We start from the raw sequence: 24,516 nt of genomic DNA, 5'->3' as shown, positions 1-24,516 counted from the left end.
TATTTTTCAAATACACACGCAATTCCCTTTACTTCAAAATTTTTTCTACTTAATATAGGATTCTATATCATGTTTATCATTCAAAACATGTATAGAAAGGTGTACCAACCTTTCCAAAGTTCCCACATCTAACAAATCTGCACATAGTTAACAAGAAACTTGACCAATGCATTTGCATTATTATTCTTATGGTCCAGATTCAAATTTAAGCTATATATTTCTGAGCTATGTACACATGGTAAGGTACCGTCCAGAATACAATTCAGGTATTTATCCTACTTTAAATAGAAAGCTTAGAGAAAAAGTTCACTTGTGCATTTTATTTCTTCAGAGAAACAGCCATAATGCAGCAACATGATTGTATTCATAAACTAATAAATGCATCTGGTAACCTAACTAAGGATTTTATTTACCTGAAAGGGGAGCTTGCATTTCTAAGAAGTTAAAAAAGAATTTCTAAATATTTCTGATTGTAAAGAAGAACAGAACTTAGCTCTTTAGAGAGTAAACACTTCTATCTCTGACAGCATACTGAACATACGTGTGTAAGTTTATTTTTAGAGATATTCAGAAGTGACTTATTTTCAGAAGTGATGCAAACTCCTCAAAATCCATTGACTGCTAACATGAGTCAACCACTGGATGCTTCAGAGATACCAGGGCTTCTGATATTCAAAATATCAAAAAGGGAACAAGAAGTAAAGATGGAACACTGTGTTTACACCAAAGGTGCAAGCCTATCTTGTCTTTATTTAATTCAATTGTTTAGTTAGTTTAGCATCTACAACAGTGGATTTAGAACCCCAAGTGGGCAAAGAAGCAAGTTCTGGGCACAAGAGTGACTTAAAATCTTTTATCTTTACCCTGTACACCTATATGGTCATGCTTACATATTAATAGTGTAAACAAGTAAACTGATTTTAAATTGTATTTAACAGAATAAATGTTCATCTGTAAATGTTGCTGGGTCACAGTATTTACAAACTAGCATTGTATGTGTTTTTTTCCAATTGAATCTCCAAAACAGAGGATGTGATGTTTTTCTGTAGACACACAAAATTTTCAGTGAAATAAAAAGAAAAACCCTTTCATTTAGGTAAAGCTCAAATCTACTTTCTGAAATTTGCGTTATTCAATTTTCAGTCACATCTCATACATCTACATAAAAAAATTTTGTAGAATAGATGTTACAAAAAGTCTACTTATTCAGTGAACTGAACAGAGGTATTCCGTAAAAAAAAGCATTTTAAAGATCCGACCTTTCAGGCTAGAAATAAGATCCAATGTAGAAACAGGAAAAAGGGGAAGACTAAAAGAAAAAGATTCTTTTAATATAATTTCAAACTATTTAATAACTTTTACATTTTTTATATGTGATAGCTTTGTTGTTTCAAAGAATAGACAAAGTACCCTGTAACGAAAGATCACAGATAGTTCAAACTAACACAGTAGACATTTCTCAAAGGCTAATCTTTATTTTTTAAAAGTTAACCCTTCCTATGTCCTACTTCCTAGAGCATTAAAAGATATTATGCAATTTCTAATGTTTCTTACATTTTAGCAGCTTAATTTCATCCTATTCTATGTACCTCCAAGACAATTTGAACATGGAAACAAAAACAGCACCAAAAACAAGCAAGAAGGTTGCAAGCTGAACAAACTGAAATCCCACATTGGACATCACTCATTTTAAGCCACATGTAACTTCCCACTGTATAATTCCAAGAAGGGCTTACGGAGTCTCAGTCAAAGACTGAAATAAGTTAGAACTCCAGTGACTGACTTCAAAATATTTCAGTGACACCAGTTGGAGATAAAGATATTTTCAAGACAGTCGAGGGAAGGGGCAGTTAAAATCTAAAATGGCTAAAGGTTTCTTAAGCTCCAACAGCTTAGTTGAAAGGTCTTCTTCCATACTTTTAGACTTGATTAGCATTATATAAAACAGCCATATCTGACTTGCTGCGTAACCAAAGTTGTGGTTATTCTTTATACAGCATCTAAAATTTCACACTCCATCAGCACATGTTCAAGCTATTTTATCTTGGCAATTAATTTATTATTTTTCAGAACACAGTGAAGCCTTGTTTTCAAGTCATTCATAACTTTATAAATCAGTCCTGCACATGAAACCATGCATCTGTGAACCGTAGAAAATCCTTGCACTCAGGCGATTAAGCTCCTGACACCTTTACTGATTAATAATCATGAAAAGAATAAGATCAGAAGCAAAATAAATGATCATTTAATAGAGAAACTCACAAAACAGCCCTTTAACTTACATATTCCATCATGTTATTCGTTTCACATTTCCTTTTGCTTAGTCTCCAATGCAAGCACAGCTAGACAAGGAGGAAAGAAAAAGAAGAAAAATGAGCTGTATTTTATTGCAGCACACAGACTAGCCCATTTGTCCATCTTTCATATTTTTCGTTCAACAAAAGCATCTGTTTCCATACTGTGCAATTCAAACTCCAACAGTCCGAAGCTGCTCCCTGCGGCACTCACCTTGTGGTATAACCTATTGTTTTCCCATTCTAATAACTTCTCAATCGATCTTCGTGTCTGGAAGACAAATGAGAAAGAATTTTACTCTTGACTGGTTTTAGAAAACTTTGTTTTGCAGCTGCTTTTGTGTGAAAAGGAGAGAGGTACAGGACAGTGACTGAGTACAGGGTGGTCTGTAGTTCTATCAAAACTTCCCTGGTATTAAATAGTAACCAGAACAGACAAAACATTTTACGACACCCAAGTAACTGTCTTCAACCATTTTGGAACAAAAGCTGTTCATATATATGCTTTCTGGTTTTTACAGCAGCTATAACTCTAAAACTACAGAAATTTTGATGTGATCTAAGTATAAAAGCAGGAACACTGCTCCTCCAGTATCAGTGCTCTAAATGCACTGCTTCTAAGAAGGCTGGCATCTAAACTGACAAATGTTGCAAACTATTTTGCAATGCTGTAGGTCAAGTACAAACATACAATACTCTAAACAAAAGAGAAATTTTTGTTACTTCTTTATCCAGATTTTAGAGACTGAAAACCAAATGCAGAAAGTTACAGTAAACTGCACAGATGAATATGACTAAATCTGTGATTTGTATAAAGAACAAACCCAATACGTAGGATTCTAAAGCAAAGTTTTACTACCTATGTTGTCCACACTTGACAAACTTCAGACAGAGAATTCTGAAAGAAGTTCTTCACAGCTTTTTAATACTAGCATGCATAATCTTTAAGGGCATTCTGTGCTGTAAAGTTTCACAGCATTTTGAATATAATTATTCAGTTATATTTACATTTGAGAAATACATTCTGACATTTATGGTCATTTGACTGCCAGAATATATACTGCTTAGCTCTAAATGGGATTTGCTACCGACTATGAATAAAAAGAGGATAATTCATGGTGCCAGGTGTTAAGATGAGACCAAGAGAGCTGCAGGTGCAAAAGGACGGAGCAATGACAAGGATCAAATACAACTTAGTGCAGCTGCAGCTTCCTTACAAGGCAGAGAGGGGTGAGGGGAAGGGATGAGAAAGCATCTTGCTGTTATTACTACAAAATACAAGTACTGTCAATGAACCTTAACAAATCAAGCTACATGCTCTCACGAGAAACAAGAGTGCCTGAGCAAAATAAAAATTACACAACAAATTATTCATTTCCCAACAAATATTAGCATCTTGGTTTTCAAACATCAGTTCCTCTCTAGCTTAATACCGAAGCAGCTGTGGGGAAACACATCTAAGCATGTACTGTGGTCACATAATTAAAAATCAGATCATTGCTATCTATAACCATTACGCTGAATTTTTATTACTTTTTTATTTTTAAAAGTGCAAGTCAAGGAATTATCATAAGGTGGATGTGCCAGTGACTAATTTATCACATCAATTGGGAATTGAGTATTTTGGGTGTTATTGTTATTATTATGTTTTTTAAAGACAGTGCCCTTTAACAATAATCAGTAGACCTCACTTGTTTCTTTGTAAAGATAGCCTTTTAGAGTCTGCTCTCCTTTTAAATGAAAATAGGGCAGCAGTTATGGTCACACTTTTGTTAATTTAGTTGCCAGTCAGCTCCAAATCAAAAGAAAATAAGGCTGCAGAGTGTAATTAACATTCAGTTCAGTCGTTTTGTCCCTTGTCTAGCCCCCAAGCTTTGTTAAAATTGCCATCTGAATGCTGAAGGCTGTAGGGAAATCGATTTGATTCTAATCGCACCATGAAAAGAACATGATCTAACTGCTTTCAGCCCTCCGTAAATCTGTACTAGGTCTTTAGCACAATGCAACTTCCAATTTAAAAAGCACTGAATGTCTCGTCAATGACTTTGTGAAGAAAAAAGAACAAGGAGCAGACATAAAAATTCCAATAGTTGTTTAAGCATTAAAGTTCATTTGCATCACAGCAAACCTGAAAAGGGCTGACCTCTCAAACCGCCTCTCAGGTCTATGAAGTTGTAGCCTTGACAAGCTCACATTGACAGAGCTCATTGACTCTGAAAGGCTACTCTATCAATGGTGAAAAATGGCAATAGGTTCTACTCTGAGCAGGCATCTGCCTGCCCACCCGCTGCTAAACCAATGGCAAAACTGATTCAAAATCTGAATCTACCTTGTAATCTTCCTTTCCAGGACCTTTTAATAACAGATTAAGATCACTATACTATTTAATTTCATTGTTTGACCCAGAGAGTGTGAAAAACATCCAAGCTTTTCAAATTTCAATAAAATTGCATCTATATTACAATACATACACATAAATAAGAAATTGATAGGTAGTTACGTGCTATTAATTGGTTTCTTTAAGTAAGAAGCCAGTTTCAAGTCATTTGACTAGCGTGAGATAAAAACACACGCAGCCTCCAGACCACGATTAGTTATGTTCCCAGAGCCTTAAATACAATCCTTCCTGTAGTACAATTTGGGATAGTCACAGCCCCCATACCACATCGTATTATCAATACAGAAGTGTTAATGAAAATTAGACTGGAAAATATTTCTGCAAACCTCAGAGCCTGGAATAAAAAGAAATGAATTAAACAGCATCACACAATTCACTATAATAAGTTTTCTTCCTACTTGACAGGTGAAAAAAAAAAGCACTTGCACGTGCAGCTTAATTAATCCCTGCTCTTGACATCTCAATGATTTACAGTGAGGAGCAGGTGAGGATATACAAAACCAGAAAGGAACACTTGATTTGAGTGTAGCATTTCCAGCACACTAGGATGACAAGCTTATATATTCTATCAATGGTGTACAGAAAAACCCATACAGCAAATTATTTGTTAGCCACAACAAAAGCACAAATTAAGTGGAAGAGAGACTCGCTTATTAGGAAGATTTAATACTATCCAGCTTTTAAATTTTTTTCTTAAAAAACCCGATGCAATATTCGAGTAAAGCTAAAACTGTAATCCAAGTACACTTTTTAGCACACCAATAATAAGAAAGTATGCTTTGTAACATACTTTGTGAAAAAGCAGATAATCTTTAATGTTATCCACAGAATTTTGTTAAATATATCTCTTCAATGAACTATCTAGATGCAATGTTTAATGAAACATTCCTGTAAAATAACCGATTCTTTAAAGATATGAATGTTTGAGAGTCTTTCGAAAAAAATCAGACTACCAAAAAAGCACAACTCAGAATAAGCTTTCACTAATGCTTATTGCTCCCAATTAAGTAAAATAAAATTTTGTCCTTAAACATGGAAGAAAAAAAAAATTACAAAGACTAAGTATTAACTTTTCGCATAGAAACAAGGCAGTATCGAATACAAACAGTGTATTACCTGTACTACCAACTGTAAGATCTTTGTTACATCTTTCCAGCATCTAGTGACATTAACTTACAGTTCCAGATGCAGTTACGATCTGGTCTGGGAGGCTGTGCAGCCACAGGGCCCCCTCTTGCAGTGCGTGACCCACAACACGCAGGCTGCGCAAACCCGGGCTAACCCGCACTAGTGAATGGGCCAAAGCCCCCTCAACTCCTGCTGTAAATCAGTGAATGACTGGTACCATACTAAACAAAAGGATCTTACATGACTCCCAAAATGGTGCTAATTTGAGTACCTCCCTTTGTCTGTATTTAAGCAGAGAAACAACATGGACAGTAACAACATGATCCTCTATCAATTTTACTTGTAGTTGTCTGGGAACAACAGGAGAATCTCCCCCTAAATGCATTTGATCTTTGACGTCTCATCTGAAAACTCCAAAACATATCTAACTGTAATGCAACAGTAGTCTAATAAATAGTACATGGAGATTTTCAAATTACTTCATATAAAACTGTATCGCAATCAAGTATCAATAATTTTGATTACCACCCTGAACAAAAATACAATTTATACTCAAATTTCAAAATACAAGGAGACCAATTTCAGCAGATTTTTGTTGATTCTCACATGGACAGAATTTGTATTATACCCCATGGAAGAAAGGGGAATGATCCTATCAGAGGTTTAAATTACACTGTCTCCGCTCATGAATTTCTGTTCATTTTCCAAGCAAAGATATACTTGACCACAACATTTACACTCAAATAATTTAGTTATCAGCACAAACAATGAAATATAAAGTTAGAAGGTAACTGAGTCACATAACTGCATGCTCACTTGCAGCATGTCAGAACATCCTCCAAGCCAATTTTGAGGCCCATATTGGTGCCCCGAAAATGCCAAAGCTGTACTCAGAACACGCGTAACTGTATAGGTATCTTTATCCGTGCTGAGAAAGTCCCCACCTTGAACACTATCACAAATAAACCCTTTAGAAACCGTAAATTGGTAAGATTCACATCTTACTGAGGAATTCTCTATTTGTGAAGGGCAAAGATGACAAAGATGAAACCTGCATTGATTTCACATCCTGGAATACCTGTTTCAGCATGTACAGTAGTTTGAAAACAGGTCTGTTCAACAACATATGTGTATCTTGCATCATCTTCCTAATAGTAGCTAGGATGTTGTAAGGGTGCAGAAGCCACTGCAGCACCCATGCAAGAAAGTGAGTGAAACCCATACTATACAGATTGAAGAATACCTGGAAAGAAAAGTAGCACTCTGGTGCTTTTTATACCCTCTTGAAATAACTGCCTTGTCCAACAGAATTACTATTGCTGCATCTTGTGTTATCTTATAGATGATTCTGGGCAGAAAGTGAGTCCAGATCAAAGCTCCTGATCAGGCAAAGAGAAATATAATTGCAGAATTCTGGAGCAGGAGAACTGACAACACCAAATTGACCTCAGGAAGCTTCCCGGTCTAAAAGATAGCCCTGAGGATATTGTCCCATATCCTCATATGATCGATAAACTGACCTAATTTGTACAGGTCTTGACCCTGGGTTGGTACACCACAGAGAAATTAATTTAAAGGTTAATGAATCAAATCAAATCAGCTACTTTCTGGAAAAGTCTCTTTCACCAAATTGCCTGCTAATATGAAGAGGAGAGCAGTGTCATTTGGCATTTCTGCACATAACAGTTTTTAACATCTAAGCTAAATACGATTCCTCAGAGGCTCTGGTTACACCGATTCTCAAACTCCTAGATTGTTTAAGAAAACACTAAAGACATTAAGTTTGTGGAGAATGGAGAAAGCGTAACATACACCCTGTGTACATTATCCAGGAGTACAACGGAGAAGATCTTGTTGTATTAGCACCAACATATTAACTGGATGTGTATTTTCCAAAGCCATTTTGATCTGCAGTAGAAGTATGTGGCAGAGAGAAATTATCAAGGAAAGTTCCTAAAAGTTGATTACAAAAGTCATCTACAAATTTCCTCTCATACACAAACAACCCAAAAAGACTCAAGATATTTCACCTGTCCTGTAAGAGCTAAGTCACCAAGTAACTGTACCTAGCTACTTTCTGTAATGAAATGACAGCGACTAGAGCCAACCATTCATTGTGGAAACTTCAAACTATAGCGAAGCCCTGTAGAAGTAATGGTCTTGACTTTGGCAAAATTAACACACTTCCCTTGAGAAGGCTCAATTAAGATGTGGAAAAACACATTTCACAGCCAGACAGATGTTGAACTGATCCATGAAGCATCAAGAATATAATTAATGTTGTTACTTGAATATGTAAACAAAGATTTTAAATTCTTTTACTCTGGGATTAAATTCTAGCTCTGATTCTCTATCATTATAAGAAAACAAAACCCATGAAACTCCGTTCCCTCCAAACAAATTATTCAAATTTGGCCATCACAACTTAAAGCATTCACCACCTGCTGAAAGACATTCTCACATAAAGGGCCACAGCAAATGAACACGTAAAATGGAACTGACCATAGGAGGGACGAAAATAGGATTGAATCTCCAACACATAACTCATGTGGCATCATCCACTGTGGGAAATTACAAACTGAATATGGACAAAAATTCCACCTCCATCTTCTCTTTTAAGGTTACAGGGATGTTAATCTGGGTCTCCATCATTTATTTCCAAAATACCTCGTAGTATTCTATGGAATGTAGTTGAAGGCCAATGCAGGTGGAGAAACTAGGGTATCTCAAGTTACATCTCTATTAGGAAATGAAACTGTGCCCAGAAACATTTCCATTCACTGGAAGCCAGCTGGCAGGAAACAGCTTACATCTATATCAGTAAGTTTTCATAACCTCCAAACCACTCATAGTGCCTGAAGCATTTTGATAATGCCTAGGAATTGTTTCACAATACAGACCCAGAGCCTGCCAGGGACCTCTCTAAAAGTACAAATTATAAAGCACCAATTCCTAGGGACACACCCAGGTTTAATTTATTAGTATGTAGGAAGCCTTTGATTCCTGCTGTTAGGTGTGTCTAACAGCAGGGGCCAAGAATGGAAGAGAAGCTATGTGGCTAGAAAGACTGAATGGCAGCACAACTTAACAAAATAACTCCAGAAAGTCCTGTAAAATCCAACACTTCACTAGTATGCATGCTGAAGAGAATGATCTCACTGAAAGGGATGGCCTCTACAGCGCTTTGCCTGTCTAGGACTAAATCAGAAAATTACAGAATCCCAAGTAGGCTGATCCTGTAGCTAGTTAACCAATTTAGAAAAAAATAAATCTGGCTACTTAAAAATATTTTCCATCACCGTAATTATTGTTCCAAATTCAACAACTTATTCCAAAACTCAGCAAAAATAATTTTTTATGGGGAACAAAATTAAAAGTAACTAGTCACTTTCCACTTTACATGTATGTTTGGTACAGTAGAAGACTTACTAACTCCTTCAGTCTTCTCTTTTGTCAAAAACCTGTCCCCCTCATTTTCCCAACTGCTTTGTCAGTAGTCATGCTTCTTGAACTACTTTTTTTTTTGTTAAATAACAAGTTTATGTATATAGAGTGCTTGAGTTACTGACAGTGTTCCACTTACACAGAAAATGAAGTTTTACCCTGGTTTGTTTAATAAAATGAAAAAGTGAATACATCCCTGAGCAAGACTACTTGAGAAAAAGCAAGAGAAGTGTCATTACCTCACACTTGCCAACAGCTCATTCTAGTTTTATGTGTTTTACAGAAACACAGTCTAGTAAGTTATTGTTCAGTGAAGTGCTTTCTCCTTATTTAAACTTTGTCATATGAATTTCAGATAATTCTGCATTCTAATTCTTTCCTCAACAGTGTTTGCATATGCTCCCTATTTGGCACCATCTACAAGACGCTAAAAACAGAATCCTAAAAATTACTCTTCCGAACCTGATTTCCAAATATGACAACAAGCTAAACCATTTTTAGCATGCTCTTTCAAAATAGCTCTATACAAATTTCAACTAGCTCAGATTTGGGGTTTTTTTTTCAGAAACACACCAAATTGGATATGAAAAGCAATACAAAAAGCAATCTTAAAACCAAACCACTGCATGACCTACAGCTTCCTCTCTATACCTTAGCCATCACAATGTAAAAGGCACTATAATATGGAAATGTTCATCTTACCTGTATTATTTTTATTAATACTAGAATGCTGAGATATCACTCTAACTACAAATGCAATTAAATCTTAGATAGTATTTAGCAAATTCACTAGAGAAACCAAAGATATATGCTGCATTTAAGATCAATATAAAAGCCATTAAATATACATGAAATTACAAATTTAACTTTAGAATACATATTTCTGAAATACTAAAGGACTTGCATTTGACCAATAAAGAAACAAACTAATATTTTGTGATTTACTTACATTTGTAAGTATTCTTCATCCCAATCTTATTGCCTTGCCCCCCACCAAGATGGTCTGCAAACTAAAAGACATGACAGAACTATCTGCTCCTACACCTCACTATGCACCAACTCACTACTCTACCCTTTAGGAAAGCACATGAAAACCTGATAAAACTTTACACAGTGCTCTGACGAAAATAAAATCTCATTTCACAACAGAAAAAAAAAACCACAATAATCAGAGTTATACACATGATGACTTCACATTTCTAGCACTCTACAAGCTTTGCCACTTTAAGTTCAGTATGTGGAGGACTTAATGACTCTTCTGACCAAAATCATAGTGAACAATTTTTAAAACAAAAATATACCAGGTCTGAATCTTCTGATTCTTTCAAAGTTTTCATTTCATAGCCAATACTAAAAAAAAAAAATAGTATTTTAAAGACCTCTGAATATAGTTGAAGACAATAGTCAAGAATGCATATTTGATACATACAAAATCTATTTTAAAATAAAGTTTTACTAAGCTGACTAGAGACAATAAACATGTGTTCTGATTAGGATAAATATAAATACATTACAATTTCACAGATTCTTCCAGACTGAATTACAGTGTCACAACAGAAACTTCAAAAACAAGGCATCTTCAGTCTTATGTAATTGCCTTGAGGAACTGCTTGGAAAAGTATTATAGTATTAGAGTATCTCCACTGCCAAGCCCTTGGCAGACAGGCAGAGGAGAAAATATGTATTTACTTCAGTTTTGAAAATAAATGTAATTTATTCATAGCTTCAACAAACTGAGCTAATATATTTTAACATCAATATCATCCACTGCCAAGCAAGACTACTGTATTTAAGAAAATTCATTCCAACTCCTCCACCACATATTTAATTTAATCAATACTTTGAAAGCTGTAATTAGCTTATGTTTATACAGCACTCTGAATATACAAACTGCTATGTAAGTGACAACTAATGATGAGGCTTAAGCAGCATTCATCAGCTTTGTGTGAATTCACAAACAAACAAGTAGCTCTTGAAAGTATTAGTACAGATTGCTCTTGAATATCTCAGTTCTATTCATTTTAAGAGACTGTCCATGAACCTTCTGCAACATGCAATTTACATGTACAATGCCAGCTTTATAGAAACCTAGCAATACTGCAATTCCACCATAGCTTTTAGCTTTCATTGTTACTGTTTCTGTTGAAATTATTTCTCCTATTTACACATTGAGAACTACAGCATTTAGTTAATACTGAAAATGAGTCAATTCATTTGAAAAAGTGGCTTCAAATGGGCACCTCAGCTTGTAGTGCTTTTTGAATTATAATTCACTATGTTATTCTTTTTATTTAAAGAACAATAACTTAAAGACTTAATGTTCATTTGTACAATCAGGAACTTGTCCCAGAGAGGATGGTACAATCTATGAGTACAACTGCTGAAGATCAATTGACGATCTAAATCTGCAAACGAAGGACTGTATTTCCTGTAATTTTCTTGCAGCTTTTATTCATTAAAATCGAATCGAGACCACATAAAAGGAGAAAGGCAATAAGATACTGAATACAATTAAACATTTATTTTACTGGTGAAGAGTAGCAGGCTTTTTCTCAAATACCTCAATGCAAAAGAAGGAAACAATACTGTACAAAGACTTCCAAAACTAGCACTGAACAAAGCACTGAAAAATACAGTGAAGGGAAAGCTTTCATCGCACAGAAATGCATTAAAGTGATATAATTAACAATTAAGCTTACAAATGTCTGTGACTTAATTCCTATCTTGAAGCACCCGCTTGAGGACACAAACCCATAACTTATTTTTCAGTGAAAAAAATAAGCATATATTCCTGTTATACACAAACTTTCAATAATTGTCTGTTTACTTCAAAAATCATATTTACATTTGTGATAGCACTCACATTAGAATGTAAAAAGTCAACGAAAGGTAGTAAAAATATAGAATGCAGAGAAAGATTAAGAGAATTACTGTAGCTTTCCAAACACTGAAGCTGCAGCTTTTATTGTGTCTATATGAACCTTAAAAAAAAAAAAAGTTTCTCTGAAAAAGAGCTGCAAAGTATACCAGCAATTTAAGAGCATGGTAGATTGATTCAGCCTTATTAAAACAGGCATTTCTTAATTGGTCATTATGAGGAAAATTACTCTTCTGTATTAAAAGTAAGCAATTGTATAGTTGAAACTGTTGTTTCATTTAATAAAATCCTTAACCTGAGAAACACTCCCACTTGTTAGCTCACTGCATATACCGTTCAACAAAACAAATTTGTTAGTCTTCCATTTCAGTACAAAAGGGCAAAGATGAAGGCTGGTATATTTTTGCACAATTAAAACATGTTCTACACAAATTTCAGTTCTAGATGGGAACACTCCCATCCTGCTTTTAGAAATCAGACTCTCAAATCATATGATCTTGGGAGTCTTTTGCAATCACTGCAGCAAATTATGTAACAGAGGCCAGTTCCAAGTAAGTGTCCTTTCACTAGGAATCACTTAGAACAGGGCTGAATTAACAAAGGTCTCTGGGCAACACTTCTCAGACAAGTGCAGGTACTGTAAAATAAGTAACCTTTTATTTATTGTTCATTTGTTGTAATTATTTTACACTATAAGTGTCAGTGGGAAAGAATCCATTGTATCTAAAAGCTGAAGGGAAGAAACAGGTACATGTCATTCTGGATCCCAGTGTCCTCAAGAAGTGAAACCTGGCTGTTGTGACTACACCTATGGCTGGAGTCTGCGGCACCAGCAGCAAACAAAAATAGCCTGTGGATTTATTTTTTTTATATAGTGGAAGAATACCAAGTTGATTATTGTCACAATTCTACTGGAATCTACTGAGCAAATTACAGATTGGAACCTAGATGAACCAGGCTGTATTTACAACTGCTGTCAGTTTGCTCAGCAGCTCCAGGTAATTCACATCACACACATCATGTCTCCCACTTTCCCCGCTTCTAGGAAAATATATACGATTAGTTGCCTGTACTTGTCATAGCACTTTGACAGAAACTGACAGAAAGTCTCACATAAAAGAAAAATCTTACATACAAGCTTGTGGATGCAATTCAGTACCTAGATCTTAAAGGGTAATAAACCTGTAATTCCAGATAGGAGGGATTTAAATCACTTTGTACTTTCCTGATCTGGGTCTACCAAGAAATAAAGTTGAATCCACTCATATCTATTCAAGCAACTCAAGTGGCAGTAACTTTTTCACTGCTTTTCTGTGAGTAGTAGCCCTGACTAGAATTATTACAAATTCTTCGGCTTGTTTCCTACACTAGAATTTGCAAATACATCATTTAAAATATTCCATAGCTTTACTCCTTACATCCTCTGCCAGAAAAAAAAAGTCTTTCCCAGTCAGGTCCAGGATTAAGAGTTACAGTTTGGGAAAGCATTCTTGTCACTTTCAGTTTGCCTTTAAGAACACAAGTTAATTAATTCTTCTCTATATTATACTCTCCAGATGCCCAACTGACACCAAGTTTTGGGTTCTCTGACAGACAACCCTCCAAGCTGACAGCATGCCATTCACAGTATCACAAGATACAGTGTTTAGGCAGCTGAGTCCTAACCTCAATTTCATCAATGCTGGACATCCAAGCTTGAGCCTCAGTCACCCAATCTTAAGTGCAGGAAAAGGTGTGAAGGTCCTTAAATGTCTCCTGGTACCCGTTTTAACAGGAAAAAAACCCACAACTTTTACTGACAGTCTGGGATGCACCTCTGGGATGACTTCTGGAACTTCAACCCCAAGTTTTTGTCCTTGCTCCTGCTGTTCTTTCTCTGAGACTCTCCTGTGTTAATGCAGTCTGTATATTAGAGCAACAATTACACCACTAACCTCTTTCCAGTCTCCTCTGAACAGAGTATCGATGTTTTGGTTTGGTTTTTTTTTCAGATTTATCCCTTTGGAATGGAGCTCACCTTAACTCCTATCCCACACAAACTTCAACAGAAACACTTCTCTAACTGTTGCTTCACACAGTTCCCACAGAGAATCTCCTTCCTCAGCTTCAAACTCTGTTTTCTGGCCCCAGATGTTACAAGCCCTTGCCTTCCTTTTTTTTACTTTAACCATGTATAAAAAGTTATTTGTGACTTCTGGTAACAGATTAAGAGGCCCCAGTTTAGAAGACGAGGGCTTGTGGCATCAGCCTCTACCATGTTACACCCTGCTATCATTTCCTGCTATAACAGCACATTATGTGAGAAAAATGGGTCAAACTAAAGAGCAGCAGAAGCTTTCTCCTTTAGAAGTTAAACATGGACAGTAGCAATGCAACCCTTCCTTGTGTTTGTAACAAACAGAGGTAGGTCTAGAATGGTAAAGGTAGTCTTCTCTGCAACCTAGTTAAGTCACCAACTCATCTGTTGAAGCAATCAGCAAATTCTAATTTCTTGTACCAGACTTTCAGTATATGGATACACAATCAACTTACAGCAGACTTAGTTTCTGACTGCTTAAGGAGAGAAAACTTAGGGTTTGATGTAATTCATACTGACATCAACACTTTTTTTTTTCCTCCATGGACTCAAACGTTACCAGGAAGCTTTTCTACCTTATTTTGTATACAATTAAAACTAGTCTTAAGTAATCTGGTCAAAGGGATTAAGCATTAAGATCTTAACACAAAGTCAGATGATACAAAAATGCGTAAATGTTTTGTTATAATCAGTGTTGACCCTAAAAATATTTTTTAGACTGTCTTGATTTACTGACCCTGTAAAATGAGGACTTTGATGAAGGAAATCACGGTGATGTTCAGTGTACTGAATTGTACACAATTTGCAGCACTAAGAAGTATTACACAAGAGAGAATATACAGAAGCCTTGCCATCAAATGGAAAGATAAGCAGTACTAACAGTGAGGAGAAGATGGGGAGGCACAGAGACTTCTTGCAAAGTAGTGAAACTGGACTAGCCAAGACAATTTTTTACACACATGAAAACAGAAGAGATGGGAGTGTAGCCTATTTAACTGCACTGAGGGAAGGGAAGTGAAAAACAGGCACGTGCATTCAGCTTCTTTGCGAATAATATACTGAGTGCCAAGTGTACATAGGCAAAACACTAATTTCTAGTTCTTAAAGTAAAAAAAATTAAATCTTACTCATCTACAGCTTGGAATAAAAATCCAAAAAGAAGAATCAATCATTATATTTCTTAAAACTGCCTTTTTAAACAAAAACGTATGGCTATTTGGGCCACAGTGTAATCAGAAGCACCTCAAAATAAACTGCTGCTCAATCACTGCCAAATTCTGATAATCCCAAACACAGAGAATATGCAGCTATTAAAAAAGTATGTTGAAAGTTACTTCAATAGTATCAAGTGCTGTACAGTACATGGTTCTAGCAGGGACATTCAGCTATGCTACCATTCATTGAGTTATAAGCTCAAAATTCTGACTGGTGTCTGCTGTAACTTTAACTAGTATGACAGACAACTGATACAAAACATATGAAATAAAACTGATTTAAGTTCTAGCACACAATTTTTAAAGCTATGGGAGATAAAAACAAAATGAGAACAAACCCAGTACAATTATAATTATCAAAAATTATACGAGTAGTTCAACTTACTCTTTTACTGAGGCAGATAACGGGCCACATACTACAACCTAAAGTGCAGCAGCAGCAAAGGCATCCACAAAGCAGCCATCGTACATTAACCGGAAGGTTCTTCTTAAGACAACTGTTAACTCTACCGATGCTGGCTTTAAATTCTTCAGGTGCAACCTACAAGGGAAAAAAAAAAACAAAACAAAACTGTACCACAGCAGTGCAATTTATTACTCTTACAACGGACTACACCTGGAACTCTTGTTTTTGTATTAAATCTTAACTCCAATTCCAAATTCCTATTTGGATAGTACTGATACACAGATACTCACCTTTCCAGTTAAAGATGAAGGAAATTCTGCTTCAAATTTGTTGCTTAGTCCAAACCTGCAAAAACAAAATGAAGATCATACTAAAATTATAACTAACCCAAAACCATGCCACAAGCACCTCATAACACTCTCAGGGTTCATACCAGAAAGGCACTAATTTCAGGAAAAATAGTTGCTATTAAAAGTAATTCCTAAAATTATCCTAACAGACAAACGTACACCACTGTACACAGTTTGAAATCCACCTTGCCTATAGTCTCTTCTTAAAGTTCTGTTGATACCATCGACTGTTCTCCAAACCCAGTAAAATCTTTATAAGCAACAGCGGCAAGTGTGAAAAGTAAAGAGAAGTACTTGAGGTGGAAGAGGAAGTAAGTTAATGCCACAGTTTGAATTACCACCACTCCCCTCCTCCACCAGCACAGATCTGTCTTGAAGAAAAGCTCATCCAGTTCTATTCCACTCAGGCCTGCTAAATAACTGTTCTAAGCATAACAAATACTAGCTTGTTTATTCAGAAAAAAAAAGTAAACTAGTAAGTTTCAGAACAGAAAACACTACCTAACAAAACATTATTTAAATGCTAACTAATTTGAAAGAAACACACTAACTGCATATGTAAAGCTATGAAGGAGTTTGAGATGGGCTGGAGCTACTAATGATTCTGGGTTCATAAGATCTAAAGATTAGAAGAGTTTCACCTTGTCTACAAAAAAAAATTGTTTTCTGTCTTACAGTTGGCTGGTTGGGTTCAGGAATGGATGAACCTCAAAGAAAATCTTAGTATTTTCTGGCATCACTATGGGCAATAACTTCTAATAGGGACTATAAAGTCTAAAAAAGCCATTCATAAAACTGTATGGCTGGCTACTAATTTGGTAAACAGTACTCAGTGTAAAATTTCATTTGTCATTATGAATCTTCTGAATATAAACCAAAGCAGTCTTACTATCAGGTACTACAAATAACACAAGCCAGAAATTAAACTGCTCAAGACTTGAACATTGGCAGTAAGATCTATCACACACAGCTCTGTTGTGTGTAGGAAAGCTTACCTGAGCCTTGACAGCTGAAGAATTTAAAGACATAATTTGCTTTGACAGTACGTTTATTGAGCAGCTAAGTGTTTCTCAGGGTTGGTTTATTTTTTCTTACTGAACTGAACGATCTGCATGCCAATTACTTCCTCCAAGTAATCAAATGAGCAGCTGAGTGCTGTACCAATGGTAAGGCACTGTGGAAAAACCTCACAAAACCCAGTGGACAAAAGCTAGCAGATGAGCTTCTGTGTAAACAAATAAAAGGTGCTGAATCTTGGGAAAGCTAAACTATGCTTATGTGATACTCAACTAAAGTTTGGCAGCTACAGCTCAAGAGAAGGATCTTTTACCACCACTCATGATTCTCTTAAACACCAGCTCAAAGCAAGCAGCAGCTGCTGCTATAAATAGCAATAAAATGCTGGGCACCACTAGGAAGGTGATTAAGAACCAACACACAGGGCATCACTTCCATGCTCCATAAAACCTTCATATACCCCCATATTCAGTACTGGGCGCGGTTCTGGCATCCACATCTCAGGGAGGACTTGGTGGAGTTAAGAGACAGCAGAGAGAAGGAAGACTAATGTAATTAAAGGAATGAAGCAGCTGGCTTAGGAAACCAAGAAGGCTGACACTAACTTGGAAAAGAAGGCTGAGGGGCGTACATGATCAAAGTGCAAAGACTCAAAGCAGTGGATAAGATGAATGATTAACTGCTAATCACCAAAGCCCACAATAGAGGGCACTCACTGAAACTACTAGAAGATTGGTTTAAAACAGATAAAAGAAAGTGCTTCTTTAAGCTGCAAGTAGCAAACTTCTGGGTTTGTTTCCACTTCAGATTAGTGACACAGACTGTGCCAACAGATTTGAAGAGAGATTACACAAGTTCCCTGACAAACAGACACTAAAGGAAAGATGAAGTATACATCACCTCAAAGAACTGCAGATGCCAGAGAGTACAAGGAGAATGGACACCAGGAACAGCTAGACTTGCATGCAACTCATAAGTAGCAATGCCTGTTGCCGCAGTTTTCAACAGCACCCTTAGCTAGACAGTTTATGAATTTGACTGTGTAGGTGACTTTTACATATGATCTTAAAGAAAAGTAATGTGACTTTTACATATGATGTTAAAGAAAAGTAAACAAGTCCCTAACCATTCTATGATTCTACGATTCTAAGTCATCTCCCTGTAATTGACTGCAGGCAGTAGAATCACAGAAACATAGAATGATTTGGGTTGGAAGGGACTTCAAAGATCATCTAGTCCAACGCCCCTGTCACGGGGAGGGACACTGTCCACTAGATTTGGTTGCTAAGTGCCCTTTCCAATTGGGCCACACTTCCAATAATGAGGCACTCACAACTTCTCTTGGGCCTCCTGTTCCTGTGTCTCATCACCCTCATAATAAAAAAAATTTTTCCTTCTGTCCACTCTAAATCTACCCTCTTTCTGTCTAAAACCATTGCCCCTTGTCCTATCACTACATGCCCTAGTGAAGTCTTTTGCCATCTTTCTTATAAACCTCCTTTATATACTGAAAAGCTGCAATGAGGTCTCCCCATAGACCTTGTTTACCTCAAATACTTTAGTATTTGTAGCAGCTCTGCAACTCCTACAAATCCCTCAAAACCAGTAAAGTGAGAAATGAAAATTCTTAACTAGAGAAATATGGCAACCTTACCAGTTAAATACAGAACAAAGAAAACTCATACTTAGAATCATAGAATGGTTAGGGCTGGAAGGGACCTTCAAAGGTCATATAGTCCAACCTCCCTGCAAGGAGCTGGGACATCTCAAACCAGATCAGGTTGCTCAGAGCCCCATCCAACCTGGCCTTGAACATTTCCAGGGATGGGGCATCTACCACCTCTCTGAGCAACCTGTACTTATTGGAAACATACTTCTACCACTGAAAATCCTGTTGAATGCTCCATGACAGGAGGACCATACATTCTTACTCCAAAATCCTGAGTGAAAACAAGTGCTGAGGCAAAAGTTACGTAAATGTCAGAAATAAGTGTCATGCCCTATCAGTTAAGCTACTTAAAATTGGCAGTAGGCTGAAGTGGTAATAAAAGTCTGAAAAAAAATCCCTGAATCTGTATATTTTTCATAAGCAGCCAAACCTGAAGAAGGACTCTAAGCTCAAGATACACAGCTGTCATCAGAAGTCTCAAAAATAAAAGGTATCACCACTTTACTATATAATATATTCACCAAATCAACACCAGAGACAGATGTCTAAAAGAGATGTCTCTTCAAAGAATGATCTTTATGTACTTGATGCTTCAACATCCAAAAGATATTTACTATGAATAAAATTAAAATTAAATATAAATTAAATATAAATTTGAACAGTAAGTGAGTGGCCAACTACAAGGATAATTCAGTCCAAAGCAGCTCTTGTTGCAAGAATTAAAAATGAAGCTGAGCCCCAGACCAAGAGATGAGACAATTTCAGCTGTCCCTGGTAAGGCAAAGGCAGAAGGAAGCCTCCCTGCTCTCAGTTAAGCCACAAAGAGACGTAATTGCAGAGAAAGCCCTGCTCAGTCTCATGCTGAAAGTTAGCTGGGAAATCGGCAGGACAAAAAAAAAAGCTTTTCCTTTTTTTTTTGTGAATGCATGTTACAAAAGTATTCAAATGCTTACAGCTTCATCAAACACAGGCAAATATTCACGGAAATCGCAAAGGCCATACCTGACAAAGACAACCCTACTAACTAAGACGCCATACTCAAAGGCTTGAGGCAATGTTTAGTACGTGTGGGGTAGCGAAACTGAAACACACAAGCTAACTCAGACAGCTACTGATATCAAGCTGAGCTTTCCATATCGCAGTTTTGCCACCATACGCAAGCAGTAAAAAAGGGTGACTCCATACATTAAAAGCTTTGGTAAGTAATTATGTGATCTCTGCATTATAACTCTTAGCTGGATGCTGGAATTTGGAAATTAAAATATTAGAAACTCCACAGAACAACACTACATGTTCCCTGCAAAGACAGAACAGCTCTGACAAAAAAAAAAAAAAAGCAGCAAAAAGCATCTTAAAATCAAACACTGGAAATCAGTATTTGGGAGGTGCATTTCCTCACACAGCTGTCCTCATATAGCACTAGATTTCTTTTGTACAATACTCTATCTTCAGTGATGCGTACTCTTCTCTGCTTACTCTACGCCCTTCCCATTCTACATCATATCTTCAACAGATTGATGCTCACCTCATGCATGAGTACTTCTTTTAACCTTCTCGGAACCTGAAAAAATATTTCTCGAACATGTCTCTACTTGAAAGTTTCAGCTGAGTTCCTGCCTTTGTGTACAGTGAAGAATGAAGTTTCCACCTCTCCCACTTTCTAAGTATAGAAGTTTACAGTAGAGGACATAGCCAACCTGCAACCTTTTCTCAGCCTGCAGCTCAGATCTTTCTAAAACATTAAATCAACACAGACTACCCTCTTCCTCTTTATCCTCTCTTATGGGAACACTAAACCATTTTTTCATTGCTTTCAAATGGACTCTTTAGCTCCACGTGTTCACAGCCCTTACAAAATAAACATATATTCCACAAACCTCAACGCTCTCTCTCCATCCGTAATTCTTACAAAGCCCTGTTTTTACTCTTATCTCCTTGATGCAAAGTAAGGTTCAAAAACACATAAGCAGACCTAAGTTCATATTAAAAAACAACTGACTTGGGTGAAAACATATTTTGTGAGGGGTTTTTTTTCCCTCCAAACAGTTATCCTGTATCAACACATGATGCACTAAGATGACAAAGAGCACAGAAAAAACACATCACAACAGTTCTCCATCATTTGGGCACTGCAAAAGACTAATAAGTCCAGTATTACTAGCTAATATAGTCTGGTACATGCAAGGCACATATGTCAAATGGTCAACGAACAGGAAAGCCCAGGAAAACAGTTGCTGAAAACTACAGACACCCTATCACAAATACCCTCTTCACAATTTCAAACTCATCATGTACCTCTCTTTCCACTCTAATACAATTTTAGAAATGAGTACAAAACACCTTGAACTTTCAATTAATTAGTAAGCAAAGTTCTATATTTTCCCAGGTTTCAAGTTTCTTGCAATCAGAACAGATCACCTCAAGTAATCAGAGACCAGGTCAAATATTATTCCTCACTAGTAAACTCTGCTGCTGTGAAAACAGTTTAACTGAATATTTAAAAACAATGTTAAGAACAAACAAACAAAAAAGTTTTAGAATTGTGTGCAGCATGCTCCAAACAGTGAGTTTAAGATGACAACTTTTAGTGCTGAACAAAAGCCCCATACCCTGGAAGCCAAGGCCTTCACATGTTTTATTTGGATAATATTTACCTGTTTTCCTTTAATCACTTTTAACTATTCTCACACACTTCTATTGTCTGTTGGAGGAAATCAAGTAATAGTAAATGCCTTTCTGACACTAATCTGTAGTCATGGAAATGACATATTTCAAACTCAACATTATGATTCCTACATAAGATCAGAGAGGATATGACAATAGACTATGAAAAGAGAGCTTCTGTTTAAATACACACACGGCAGAAGCAGTCAGCAGCTCTTTAAACTGCAGAGCCAGAGGCAGATCAATCCAGTATTTGCTTAACTGTTGATAATTTTTTTCAAAATGCATATATGCTTTTATTCCAGGCAAGACTAATTAATTATATACATAGGACTTGACCTATTCCTTAAGTCCACCAAGTGATGTTCTGACAGTGATCTAACTTTTAATAATAAGCTTCTCTATCAATGACAAAAAGAAGGTATAGGCTGTACAGTGGTAAAAGCGGCTGATGCTATTTAGTGACCTGTTCACACCTGGTGCGACAAAGAAAGCAGATGAAGATCAATTGTCTAATTTTGGAGGTACGTGTTCATTGCTCATCCAACACCTAAAGAACAAACATTTTAAGGAAGATCTTAAAGTAATAATGAGCTAGTGACCATTAATGAACAATTAATGAGGCAAGCATCCTTCTTCAACCACAATGCTCTCACTAGTCACAGACACACTACGCAAGCTTCCTCCCAATTCCACTAACAGGCCTTGATCTTGTCTCACACAACTTAACATTCTAGTATTGGAGAAGAAACAAGTGTCTGCCTCCATTTCAGTTCTTTATACTTCTGCATCTGCCAATATGACAACTATTTGATTACACTTTTCACCTGCTTACCAGAAAAAGGCTACCAGAAACCATTGGATAGCAACAACTTTTGTTCACAATAAAACAGAGTCATACACTGAACACTTCTGCTACATGCTTCTGTTCCCTTATAGGGCCTCCTCAGCCTCCTGCCCATCCATATCCTTCCAACCCTCCGAATCTCTCTCAGTCCATCAGGTCTTACTTCCTGTTTTTAACCAGATAGCAAAATGCACTGCCTGGCTGTTAGTATTACTTAACGTCAACCAAATATTAAAGCAGAAATGTTCCAAAGTGCAACCAAACTACTCTAAATTTAACCCCAGATTTCTGGACAGGTTAGTATCTGAAAATCTGTAGAGTTCACGAGACCCAGAGCAATAGATCACAACACCTTCAACTTTTATGTTTCTATTACAAGCCTAGTCCTGTTGAATAGTGAATACTAAAAAAAAAAAAAAAAAAAAAAAAAGTTTGCACTGCTGCATTTTGTCTCCAGGTTGATATTTCTGTCTCTGAAACAGTACCTCATAACTGCCAGCCACTACAATTCAGTAGAGCAAGCCTGATGGAACTGACTGAAGGAAAGATAGCCTCATCTGTTACACTATTGAGAAGTACTACACTAAATCATGGCCACTTGCTGCTAGATCAGAGATACCAAATATTCACAAAACAGAACTCAGTCACTCCCACATTAAACATAGTGAAAGAGTACGTATCAATCACGACTCAACATGACTTTACATGTACTTATCTGACTCACGGACACCTCTTGTTTCTTAAAAGTCCTCAGAGCTATATTAGCGACCACATACTAAATGTGAGTGGGTATCAGATACATAAACAACCCTAAGCGGCAGTCCAGCCGGTCACACACTGGCACATACCTGTTATACAAAGGAACACAAGCACCTTACTTCCTGACAGCTCATCACTTTGCGCAAATACTTCACATTCCTCTGCCAGTCACGGCCCAGTTTCCTCAGCTCCTTCGTTAGTGGTTTCCACCCGCTTGCGAGTCTCGGGCGGCTCCCAGCTGCCCACCCGTGGGGCCGAGGAGAGCCCTCCCGCAGTCCCACGGAAGCCGGGGCGGGGAGGGGTGAAGCAGGTTGGCTCCCCTCGCACACCTCCCCAGCCTGCCCCAGGCTGTGACCCTCGGCCTGCCCCCGGCTACCACCGCCGCCCCCAGCCCCGGCACACAGCCGCCCCCGTCCCGCCGCCCGGGCCTCCTCTTCCTCGTCCTCCTCCTCCTCCACCACCGCCGCCCGCCCCGGCCGCGCAGGCCCCGGCGCGGCCCTTACACGGTGACATGGCCGGAGCCGCGCACCACCACCGGGTCGGGGGAGTACTTGAGAAGCTGCTCCTCCAGCGCCCGCTCCTCGTCCTCTTCCTCCTCGTAGATCTCGTCAAAGTCCGCCATGGCCGGGCCCGGGCGTCCGCTAAGAGCGAGAGAGAGGAGCCGGTGCGACGCGACCGGGCCGGCCGCGGAGGCCGGCAGGAGGGAACCGGCGAGGACGCCCCGGTGCCGGAGCGGGCGGTAGCGAAGCCGCTCGGCAAGGCGGCAGCAGCTGAAGCGGCGGCGGCAGCCCCGGGCGAGGAAGCGCCCGTCACCCTCCGCAGGGGGAGGGGGCGAGGGGCGGGGCAGGAACAACAACAACAACATCCGGCCGCGGGGTCCGCCCCGCCCACCCGCCGCGCGGGGCGGGGCGGGGCGGGGCGGGGCGCGCGCGCGCCTCGGTGTGAGGAGTAGGGGCGCGCGGGCGGCCGTTGGGTGGTGGGGGCGAGCGTCGCGCAACCGGCGGGCGCTGCCTCGCTTTGAGCCTTAGCGCTGCTTTGCGAGGAAGCTTTTTGGGTTTGTTTGAGACGGGTATTTCCTTTCCCCTCTTTTTAGCCCCTTTTTGGGCATCCATGAAAACAGCCACGGGGTTTGGGGGCCGCCTGGCTTAGTTCAGCAGGGTGTGAGGGAAGGGGACCCTAACCACGGCTGCCGTGTTTGGATGAGGGCTGGTGCCAAGTGTTGATTTGTCCCTTGGTGCTGTGAATGTGTGGGTCTGCCAGCCCTCTGGTAGCCTTGCAGCCCTCCACGGAGAGAACCAAACCGCAACCATTGTTTGCATGGAGCACAAAGCAGACAAACACAATGAAGCAGCAAAGGAATGGCCCTTTTTA

The 24,516-nt window shown here is 38.2% G+C and overlaps 1 protein-coding gene across 1 annotated transcript in view; it reads right to left on the bottom strand.

Moving 5' to 3' along the window:
* CHIC2 (cysteine rich hydrophobic domain 2) overlaps positions 1–23,946 on the bottom strand; it is a 31,547-nt gene extending 7,601 nt beyond the window's left edge. The window contains exons 1-5 of the mRNA XM_086746502.1: positions 23,649–23,946; positions 16,130–16,184; positions 15,819–15,974; positions 2,509–2,565; positions 2,283–2,342 (exon numbers count right to left, since the gene is read on the bottom strand). Of these exons, the coding sequence (XP_086602628.1) occupies positions 2,283–2,342; positions 2,509–2,565; positions 15,819–15,974; positions 16,130–16,184; positions 23,649–23,767 (447 nt within the window). The 5' untranslated portion in view covers positions 23,768–23,946. The remainder of the gene's footprint in view (positions 1–2,282; positions 2,343–2,508; positions 2,566–15,818; positions 15,975–16,129; positions 16,185–23,648) is intronic.
* Between the last annotated feature and the right edge of the window lie 570 nt (positions 23,947–24,516).

Source organism: Chlamydotis macqueenii, chromosome 4 (genome assembly GCF_036417535.1).
Source record: "Chlamydotis macqueenii isolate bChlMac1 chromosome 4, bChlMac1.mat, whole genome shotgun sequence".
Classification (NCBI taxonomy): domain Eukaryota; kingdom Metazoa; phylum Chordata; class Aves; order Otidiformes; family Otididae; genus Chlamydotis; species Chlamydotis macqueenii.
This window is presented reverse-complemented; position numbering and strand designations above follow the sequence as displayed.